Raw genomic sequence first — 10,953 nt, forward strand, 5'->3', positions numbered from 1 at the left:
CACCGCGCCCGGCCACTAGTTTTCTGATTCCTCCTTGTTCCAACTCTGCACAGAGACAGATGTGGACCACCTGCCCTAAAGCCCCACCTGGTCCCCATTCTAATCCCCAGCTGTGGCAGAGCACTACAGCCAGAGGCCACAATATGGCAGCCCACAGCTGACGGCGCTCTTGACTCACCCCAGGAGGCCCATGGGTCAACAGCTGTCATCCCCCAAGACTGGTCCGTAAGGGCACCTGCACAGAAGGATCAGGTTAGGACTGCGACGCCAAACCGAGTGATTCAAGGCGACAAAATACAAGAGGAGATTGACTCGCTAATGGGCACTACAAAATTCCATAAACAGAGCCCAAGGGCGTGTAAAAAAAATCCAACATAAGCTGGATTCACACAGGCAATGCACAGGTGAGTCACTATTAATTAACACTGTTTTAAAGTTACCAAGCAATGCTATATAAGTAAAAACAATAAAGGTAAAAATATATATGGGAGCAGTAGAGACAATATTTTATTATATATATCACTGTTGTTCAGGAAACCCCACAAACCACCAGAAAAATCTCTTAAAACTAATGACACCTCTCAGGAGATGACTATAAAACATAAAAGTTAGTGTCTTTTATGCCAACAATTTTCCTCCTTTACCACCAATCAGTTCTAATTTTGTACCAAGAGAGACAGACCCCCTTCCATCCTCAAAAGTCCTCAGCCCATCACCAGCTCTGACCCATGACTGCAGCAGCTAATGATAGGGGAGGCCCAGAAGAAACACAACTTGGACTCACCCCAGGAGGCCCACGGGTTGATGGCTGCCATCCCGAGGACTGATTGACCAGGAACCTGCCCAGCAACACTGCAAATCCCAACCTAGTGACAAAAGTGAAAAAAGACAAAACTAGTCCTTTCTCACAGAAGACCAAGTGGGAACAAAGAAGGGAATCCATCCACCGAAGCAACAAAAAAACTTGTAAGGAGCATCGTAAGAAAAGAGAATTTACATGTCAAAAAAGTAACACAATTCCTGGAGAGAAATGAAGGGTAATTTGCATAAGCTGGAAAAAAGAGCATGATCCTGAATGAGAGGGTACAAATTTGTCAGCTATTCCCAAGAGACAGCCAGTCACAACACAGATGGAACTTTTGGGTTAATCTGACAATTATTGTAAAATCAACTTGCAATCCTCATATATTAGTGGTTGCCTAGAGCTGGGGGAAAAATGAAATGGGGAGTGACTGCTTAACGGGAACAAGGGTTTCTTTGTGGGGTGATGAAATGTTCTAAAATTAGATAACGGGGATGGTTGCACAACTTTATTAATACACAATAAAACCAGTGAATTGCACACTTTTAAGTGGTTAAAGTGAACATTATGTTATGCAAATTTAATCCCACCTCCAAACAAAATTCACCTCAAAGATTTACTAAGCCTAAGCTTGTGTGTGTGTGTGGAGGACTTAGAGATGGGCCTGGCGCCCAGACCCCTAACTCCTCAGGTTCCAGATCTTTGTACAAGTCAGCAACCTCTCGAATGGATTCCTGGGTATGTGTATAAAGCACTAGAACACACAGTGGGCCTCAGGAGCACCGGAATCAGCGCGAAAATGCAGAATGCAAACCGTATTTTGCACCGTTATTTGCAACTTGACAGTGACCGCCGCCGTCACCGCATGTTTAAGAGAGCCCGGAGCTGTTTCCAACCCAGGTCTGACGTCCTTCACAGTGCTTTGTGTGAACCGGCAGGGGGAGAAACGACGGCTGGGGAATGAACGGGGTTATTCGTCCCATCAATGGCCTCAGAAGCATCCTTATCACCTGCTTCCAGAGCTCCCGACCCAAATTTCCTCCGCAAGACCGACGCGGCCGCGACGCTGCAGAAGCTCGTCCCGGCCTCACCTGGCTCGCGGCCGGCGGTCCCCCTTGAAGGCGGCGCAGCAGGCTCGGGGTCTGCCCGCCTGGGGCGTTTGGCTTTTGTCCCGCGCCGAGGTCCGGCCCAGGAGTGCGCTTGGGAGCTCCAGGCGCGGCCTCGGGGACAAAGGCGCGCGGAGCCAACGTGCAGCAGAGTTCACCCAGGCCCGTCCGGCCAGAAAAGGAAGAACGCCCGGAGGCGGGAGGCCGGAGGCAGGCTGCTGGCTAGAGAGCCGAGGGCAACGAGGGCGCAAAGCCTGCGCGGAAAGGGCAGGCGCAGGGCCCACCCTGGCGCCGCCTCTCACCGCCGGCTCTCCTGACCCCCAAGCCCCGCAGCTACGGCGGCCCCACAGCCCGAGCAAAGGCCTCACATCAGCCGCGGACAATGGCGGCTGCTTACCCGGCGTCGACCGGGGCGCGCCGCGGGGTCTGCTGGGAGCTGTAGTTCCAGGCGGGCACTTCCGGCGTCGGACAGCGGCGCCGCCAAGACAGGTGCCTGGGCCGCGCCGCCCCGCCCCGCCCTACCTGGGCGGGGTTGGGACCTTTCTGGCACCTGCATCGAAGCCGGCGGCAGGGTGGACTTCGTTGTCCCGGTCCCAGACTACCCTCCTCCACCGCCGCCTCCCACTGCAAAAGGGCCTAGGTAAGTCGCGGCCCCGCGAGCCTCAGTTTGCCCATCCGCAAAATGGCGCCTCGTGCTCCCGGGTTTCCCGGAAGGAGCTCGGCGAGTTGTCAGCGCTGTCGAGGGATCCTTCCATTTGGCGTTCGCAAGATTGTGAGAAAGTGGCTGCTGTTATTCTCTTTAAGATAAGGAACCTAATTCGAGCTATCCTTCTCTGTGAAGTCCGACGGCTGAGAACGTCAGGGCTCGTTCCCAGGTCTCTTTCCAGAGGCTAAGCTTTATGCGAGCATGGGTTACCAGCGATGCATCCTGTGAGTTTTCCTGTATCAATATGTATGGAGCGGTTCGGGAGCGGTGGCTCATTCCTGTAATCCCAGCACTTTGGGAAGCTGTGGCGGGAGGATCGATTGAGTTCAGGAGTTCGACACCACCCTGGGCAACATAGCGAGACCACATCTCTACAAAAAAATACAAAAATTAGCCCGGTGTGATGGCGCGCGCCTGTAGTCCCGGCTACTCAGGAGGCTGTGGTGGAAGGATTGCTTGAGCCCGGGAGGTCAAGGTTGCAGTGAGCTATGATCGCACCACTGCACTTCAGCCTGGGCAACAGAGCAAGACCTGGCATTAAAACAAACAAAAAACGGGCCGGGCGCGGTGGCTCACAGCTGTAATCCCAGCACTTTGGGAGGCCAAGGCAGGTGGATCGCCTGAGGTCAGGAGTTCGAGACCAGTCTGGGCAACATGATGAAACCTCGTCTCTACTAAAAATACCAAAAATTAGCCGGGCGTGGTGGCGGGCACCTGTACCCAGCTACTTGGGAGGCTGAGGCAGGAGAATCGCTTGAACCCGGGAAGCGGAGGCTACAGTAAGCCGAGATCAAGCCATTGCACTCCAGCACTCCAGCCTGGGCAGCAGAGCGAGACTCTGTCTCAAAAAAAGGAAAAAAAAAAAAAGAAGGGACTGAGGGACTGTAAGTGGTGATACCAAAGGCAGCATGGCCATTTAGGAAGCTAGACTTGAGTGAGCAGTGGGCAAGAGAGATTTTGAAGATATTTCCACTAGTAATGGAGGATCATTTTAAAAAGCTGGGCTGTGGGTTGGGCTTTTGTTGTTGGGTGGTGTTGGCACTCACTGTGGTTGGGCAAAGGGGAGTAGCCCTTTCAGAGGGAGAGGAAAAGTTCAAGTAGGACAGGCTGAATTCAAGGGAGAGGACCAAGAGCGAGGTAAGGTGGAAGGGGCAAGGTGTTGGGACAGGCCCCAGCTGGCAGGAAGGTGAACCCGGGCAGAGTGGGCACTGAGAGGAAAGCAATCTATGGATGGTACAGCCACAATTTCCATCTCAGGATCAAGCAAAGAAAGAGAGGCTGGAGAAGGAAGAGTGACAGAAGTAAGAGGAGAGTGTCTGTCCACTTCCACTCCAGCCCCCTACAGCTCATCCTCCAGCAGGCAGCCAAGGGCACTTATAGGATCTCACATCAGGTCGTTGCCTCACATTCTGCACTGGCTTCCCAAGTAATTAAAGTAAAATCCAAATTCCAGCTCGCAGCTTAGAAAACTCAGCAGGACTGGCCTCTGTCCTATCCCACCACCTCAGTCCCTCAGGCTCATCTCCTGTCACTCCTGCCCATTTCTGGACCCCAGCCATTCCTCAAACAGGGTAAGCCCATTCCTGCTTCAGGGCCTTTGTACATATTGTTTCCTCTTCCTGGAATCTTCTTTCTTGTACAGCCCCAGGGTTTTCTTTTTTTCATCCAGATCACAGCACAGATGTCACATCCTGATAACAGCCAGCTGTGACTCATCTCCCTAATTCTCAATCGCATTACCCTCTTTTTATTTTCTTCATATCGTAACTGATAGTCTCATACAGTACAGAAGCTAAGTTTTAAGATATGCAATCACAAAATACCTGCTACACAAACCTCAATGTTAATATAAAATAAGACTAGAATTTATATTCTAAAGAGAGATGAGGTAGCTCTGTTCACTTTTGAGAGGGAACTCAAATGAGAGAGACACCTTTGACCTAAAGGTGTCAGGAAACCAGATGAAGAAAAACACCCCTGCTATGATTTGAATGTTTTTATCCTCTCCAAAATTCATGTTGAAACTTACTCCCCAGTGCAGTAGTGTTGGAAGGCAGGGTCTAATGGGATTTATGGAGGTCATTAGGCTCTGCCGTCATGAATGGATTAATGTTGTAAGCCAAAAAATAAAATTCCAAGCCCCCCCTCCCCCCCCCCACCATATGAATAGACCCCTCCTCTCAGCCAAGGGCATTCCAAAGTTAATTTGAAAAATGAGTTCGGGCCATGATGGGAAGCAGAAGCTGGACTTGCCTCATTATACCCTCCTCCCTTCTGGAATTAGTGATAGAACAGACTCTTTAAGTCTGATAAGAAACATTTACAGTCTGTTATCTCTGGAGGTTTCATCTGCATGGTAAAACCTTGAGTTCCACAACCCCAGACATTCTTTTCTATTGACAATAACTCTTTAAATCAATTGGCAATCAGAAATCTGGAAACTTTCTGTATCAGTGTACATCTTATATGTATTGATTGATGTCTCATGTCTCCCTAAAATGTATAAAACCAAGCTGAACCCTAACCACCCTGGGCATGTCCTCAGGATCTCCTGAGAGCTGTGTCAGGGGCCACTGGTCACCATATTTGGCTCAGAGTAAATCTCTTCAAATATTTTACAGAGTTTGACTCTTCGTCAACAATGCCATTGTAAAAGGTTCATGGAGAGATTCTGCATGTGCTCGCATGCTCTTTCTCTCTCTCTCTTTCTTTCTCTCCCCCCACCCCCACCCTCCACCACCCTGCCCTTTACCTTCTGTCATGTGAGGTTGCAGTCCCTGCCCTTTACCTTCTGTCAGGTGAGGATGCAGTATCCAAGGCACCATCTTGAACTCATTATCGCCAAATATGTCAGCACCTTGATGTTGGACTTCCCAACCTCCAGACCGTAAGGCAGTACATTTCTTTGTAAATTACGCAGTCTCAGCTATTCTGTTACAGCAGCACAAATGGACTAAGACAACCCCTGAGATAGGAAGGGGTAAGGTAAATGCAATGAGAGTTGGGGTTTTCGATCTTAGTCCAGTAAAGGAGCTGGAACTGTTCTGTATAATCAAAAGGCAAGGTAATTGCTACATAGATTATTTTCTTATTATTGCTGATTCTTATCCTAAAATAAAGGACGTTGCCACTACACATCCTCTAGAATGACCAAAAATAAAAATACTGACAGCATCAAATGGGATGACATGGTGCCAGCTGGAATTCTCATACCTTGCTGATGGGAGTATAATGTGGTACAGTCACTTTGGAAAAAAGTTTGACAATTTCTTATAAAATTATACATAAACCTGTACTATGACCTAGAGATTCTACTCCTGTTTGTTCAAAAGAAAGGCAAACATCTGTCCACTAAAAGATATGTACAAGAATGCTCACAGTGGCATTATTTATGACAGTCCAAACCAGGAGATAATCCAAATGTCTGTAACCAAGAGAATGGATAAAGAAATTTGGATACGTCAATTTAATGGATTACTACTTAGCAATAAAAATAATTAGCCACACTGGGCGTGGTGGCTTATGCCTGTAATCCCAGCACTTTGGGAGGCTGAGGCAGGTGGATCACCTGAGGTCGGGAGTTCAAGACCAGCCTGACCAACATGGAGAAACCCGTCTCTACTAAAATACAAAATTAGCCGGGGTGGTGGTGCATGCCTGTAATCCCAGCTACTCGGGAGGCTGAGGCAGGAGAATCGCTTGAACCCGGGAGGTGGAGGTTGCATTGAGCCGAGATTGCGCCATTGCACTCCAGCCTGGGCAAAAAGAGCAAAACTCTGTCTCAAAAAAATAAATAAATAATAATAATAATTAGCCACATATCCACACAACAATATTGCATTATCACAGGTATAGTGATAAATTAAATACTGTATGATTCCATTTATATGAAGTTCAAGAACAGGCAAGTAATCCATGATGAAAGAAGTACTTTCTGCCACTCTGGGGGTGGCAGCATTGACTAAAGAGGTACAAGGGAGTCTTCTGGGGCCTGGAAATATTCTGTATCTTGATCTGGGTGGTGGTTACACAGCTATATGCGTGTTAAGAAATCATCAAGTTGTATACTTAATATTAGTGTACTGTAATGGCATTACACTGTCTTTCAATTAAAATGTGAAAGAAAAAATGGGGGTGTCTTTTGCTTCCACATTTGTAGCCCCAGCTTCTGTATCTCCTGCGTGATAATGGTTGGATGAATTAAAAGGTAGGAGGAATAGAAGAGGAGAAAAGCAATAGGAAGAGGAAGGTTGGAAGAAAAGCCCAGCTCCACTGTCTCACATGGGTGTCATTGGGTACTGGGGAACTTGGCAGCACTAGGGAACAGAGAGGAAGGTGCTCCCTTAGGCTTCCACTTCTCAGCCCAGAAGTGAGAGGCTATGAAGCTGTTGCCCCCTGGTGGGGGACAAGTGAGACCAGTGAGAGAGGGTTTTTGCCTTAGAATTGCCCCTTCCCTGGAGACAGCAGCAAGATGAAGGCCTCTCAAGAAGTGCTTCATCCTCTGGAAACCAACGGAGGAAATGACTTTCCCAAGAGAAGGATCATACATCACTCAATCATCAGCAAACATTTATGAAGCACCTGCTCTGTGCCAGGCCCTAAAGTGAAAAAAACAAACACTGCAACGGAAGCAAGAGATAAACAATAAACATAAGTAAATTAAAGAGTAGTTAGAAGGCAACAACTTTGGAAGAAAGAAAAAAAACAGAGTAGGTGATGTAGTGCCCAGATGGGAAGGGCAAGTTGCCGTATAAAATTGGGTGCTAAGAGTGAGTCAGAGTCACCTCATTGAGGTGACATCTGAGCAAGGACTGGAAAGAAGGGATGCACATGGCTGGGCGCAGTGGCTCACGCCTGTAATCCCAGCACTTTGGGAGGCCAAGGTGGGCAGATTACAAGGTCAGGAGATCAAGACCATCTTGGCTAACATGGTGAAACCCCATCTCTACTAAAAATACAAAAAATTAGCCAGGCATGGTGGCGGGCGCCTGTAGTCCCAGCTACTTGGGAGGCTGAGGCAGGAGAATGGCGTGAACCTGGGAGACGGAGCTTGCAGTGAGCCAAGATCGCACCACTGCACTCCACCCTAGGCAACAGAGCAAGACTCCGTCTAAATAAATAAATAAAAATAAGACATGCAGACATCGGAGGGAAGAGCTAGAACAAAAGCCCTGGTGTGAGGGCCTGCCTAGTCAGCTTCGGGAACAACAGTGGTCATAGAGGCAATAAGGGGGCCAGATGGTAAAGAAAGTTGAAGGCATCATGAGGGCTCTGGCAGGGTTTTGAGTAGAGCATTGATGGGCTCTAGCCTCTGTATGGAGAGTAAACTAACCAAGGAAAGCAGTGGAGTGATGTGTGAAACCAATGTAGTAATTAGGTGGAAGATGATAGCCGCTTGGATCAGATTGGTGATCAGTGGCTGGATTGTGGACATGCTGATACTTTAAAGGTAGAGCCAACAGACCGTAGGTTCAAGGTTTTGCATCATAAGGGGCAATATAGCCTGTAATGTTCAGAACGAGTCAGGAAATAAAGGAGGCCTCTCAATACAGAGCTATTCACCAAGGGCCTTGATGGGGAGGAAGTAAGTTGCAAGTGTGTGGAGATACTGCTCCCCTCTGGCCCAAGCTCCTTCCCACTCCAGTTACCCAGTGTTGTGGGCAGCACCCTGTTCTCCTCTGGGAGGTAGCAGAGGCAGGGCCACACCATCATTTTGGATGCACCTATTATAGGAGGCTGGAGTGCAATGGTGCCATCTTGGCTCACTACAACCTCCGCCTCCCAGGTTCAAGCGATTCTGCCTCAGCCTCCTGAGTAACTGGGATTATAGGCGCGCAATACCACGCCCGGCTAATTTTTCTATTTTTAGTAGAGATGGGGTTTCGCCATGTTGGCCACGCTGGTCTTAAACGCCTGACCTCAAGTGATCTGCCCGACCTCAAGTGATCTGCCCACCTTGGTCTCCCAAAGTGCTGGGATTACAGGTGTGAGCCACCGTGCCCAGCCTGGACTTGCCTTTTACCTCATCTGTGGTGTCTTTTGAAGAAAAAGATTCTTTAGAAACGTTTTTTCTTTCATAGCTTGTGTTTTATGTATTACTTTCAAGATCCCAACTAGATCTAGGTCCTAAAAATAGTATCCTACCTATTCTGTTTTTTTTTAATCAACTTAATTGTGGTATAAGTGCACATTGCAGATAAACTGCACATGTTTGAAGTGAGTAATGTAAGTTTTTTTGTCTTGGAGCCCTGAGGTAAACTTTTATTTCTTAGCTGACAGGACTTCCACACCCATGCTCCTCTCGGCACCTTTCACCCAGCCCAAGCAGCGGCGGCCCAGTGGTGGAAAAGGCGCCATGGCCAAACGGATTGGAGACTCACCCCACATTCTAGGCCAGAGAAGCGGGCGGGCTTGGGATGCCGGCAGGAGGCAATGACTCTCCCCAGGCGCTGCATCCTGGCTCCGGGGCACAGGCGCCTCTCCGCCCTGACGCTGATGCTCGTCTGGCTGCCCGTTCTTTGGTATCAAAATACCAGACGATGGTGGCGCACCCTGTGGCCTGGGCTGCCTCACATCGTTCGGTCCCGCCCAGAAAGACCAGAGGACCAGAAAACCAGAAGACTGTCAGAGCGACTAGAAGCTGGCTCCTGCCAACAGCCGCGCGCCTCAGCCTCCACGAGGGTTACCTGGGTAACGCGCCGCTTGGGCTCGGCGCCCAGCCGATGACGTAGCCCGCGCTTGCATAGTGGCGCCGCCCGGATGTGTGGGCTCCAGGCCGCCACCCCCAAACACCAGCCCAGCGGGTTTTGGACCCCTAGGCTGTGTGGCTACAGTGGAGTCCAGACTTGGCCGAATCCAGGACGACCCGGCCAGACCCACCGGCAGTACCTTGCCCGCCCGCTTTAGTCACTTGCTGTAGGTGGATCTAAACCTCTAAGCCTGGGCGCGGTGGCTCACGCTTGTAATCCCGGTACTTTAGGAGGCCAAGTCGGCAGAATCGCTTGAGCCCCGGGCAGCATGGGGAGGTGGCAGAGGCAGGGTCATACCATCATCTTGGATGCACCTATTATGGGAGGCTGGAGTGCAATGGTGCCATCTTGGCTCACTGCAACCTCCGCCTCCCAGGTTCAAGCGATTCTGCCTCAGTAACTGGGATTATAGGCGCGGGCTACCACGCCCGGCTAATTTTTCTATTTTTAGTAGAGATGGGGTTTCGCCAACCCCGGCAGCATGGGGAGACACGGCCCTCCCGCCTGATGTCCTAAAAAAACTTCAAATAATTCGCCGGGCGTGTTGGCGCCCACCTGTTGTCCCAGCTACTCCGGAGGCTGCGGTGGAAGGATCACCTGAGTCCAGGAGGTCAAGACTGCAGCGAGCTATGATCCTGCCACTGCACTCCAGCCTGGGCGACAGAGTGAGATCCTGTCTCCAAAATAAATAAAGTTATGTACATATGTATATATATTTAATTACATATATTTTGTATAATTTGTATATAGTTATGTGTACACATACATATATAAATATATGCGTAAGTATATGTATGCGTATATATGTGTAATAAAATATTAAGAACCTGCCCAGCCGAAGCCACGGGCTCAGCGCTTGCCCGGCGCTTTGGGCCCTGGGTTGGCCTCAGCCACTTCAGTCGCGGCCCCGGGGATGTTGGGGGAACCCTGCCAGGCGGCAAGCGCCTCCTCCAGCCCCGGGGGCCTCCGGCTGTGCACCCGCCCTCCCTTCCTCCCTCCCACGGCGCTCGCCTGCATGCGTTTTGGCAAATATCTAAACTCGCAAAACCATCACTAGCTCTGGTTTCCCAGGATCCTTGAAGCCCCTCCGTTCAGCATTCCACGCCCCTCTCTGCCCTGCTTTCAAACCACCGCCAATCTGCTTTCTGTTATATACACAGATTAGTTTGGATTTTCTAACAGTTGTATATAAATGCAGTGACACATTTGAGTGTACTCTTGTGATCTGGTTTATTTTACTCAGCATAATTATTTTGAGATTATCCATTTTATTGCATATTTAAGTAGCTCATTCCTTCTATTGCTGAGTGGTGTTCCATCTCATGGATGCACCACAATTGTTTATCACGCATCTGTCCATGGACATGTAAACTGTTTCTATTTGGGGCTGTTAAAAATAAACTTCTGTGAACATTCGTGTACAAGTCTTCCTAAGGACACGCATTTCCTTTCCTGTTGGATAAATGCCTAGGCGTAGAATGGCTGGATCATATAGGAAATGAAAGTTCAACTTTTTTTTTTTTGAGATGGAGTCTCGCTCTGTCGCCCAGACTGGAGTGCAGTGGCGCGATCTCGGCTCACTGCAACCTC

General features: G+C 49.4%; 2 protein-coding genes across 4 annotated transcripts in view; one reads left to right on the plus strand and one right to left on the minus strand.

The window, feature by feature from the left end:
- ZNF606 (zinc finger protein 606) overlaps positions 1–10,849 on the minus strand; it is a 34,554-nt gene extending 23,705 nt beyond the window's left edge. Inside the window, exons 1-3 of one of the 3 annotated variants that reach the window (XM_054541280.2) lie at positions 8,995–10,849; positions 785–866; positions 179–235 (exon numbers count right to left, since the gene is read on the minus strand). In XM_054541280.2, the coding sequence (XP_054397255.2) occupies positions 179–235; positions 785–866; positions 8,995–9,069 (214 nt within the window). In that variant the 5' untranslated portion in view covers positions 9,070–10,849. Of the gene's footprint in view, positions 1–178; positions 236–784; positions 867–1,812; positions 2,022–8,994 lie in introns of those variants that run through there. The other 2 variants (XM_009233247.4, XM_009233249.3) reach the window with 2 other exon arrangements.
- On the plus strand, positions 1,490–3,748 carry LOC112130066 (uncharacterized). The gene has a single exon (XM_063720356.1). The coding sequence runs from the start codon at positions 1,609–1,611 to the stop codon at positions 2,800–2,802; it is 1,194 nt and encodes a 397-aa protein (XP_063576426.1). The 5' UTR covers positions 1,490–1,608; the 3' UTR covers positions 2,803–3,748.
- Positions 10,850–10,953: the final 104 nt, after the last annotated feature.

The sequence above is a fragment of the Pongo abelii genome, chromosome 20 (assembly GCF_028885655.2).
Source record: "Pongo abelii isolate AG06213 chromosome 20, NHGRI_mPonAbe1-v2.0_pri, whole genome shotgun sequence".
Taxonomy (NCBI): domain Eukaryota; kingdom Metazoa; phylum Chordata; class Mammalia; order Primates; family Hominidae; genus Pongo; species Pongo abelii.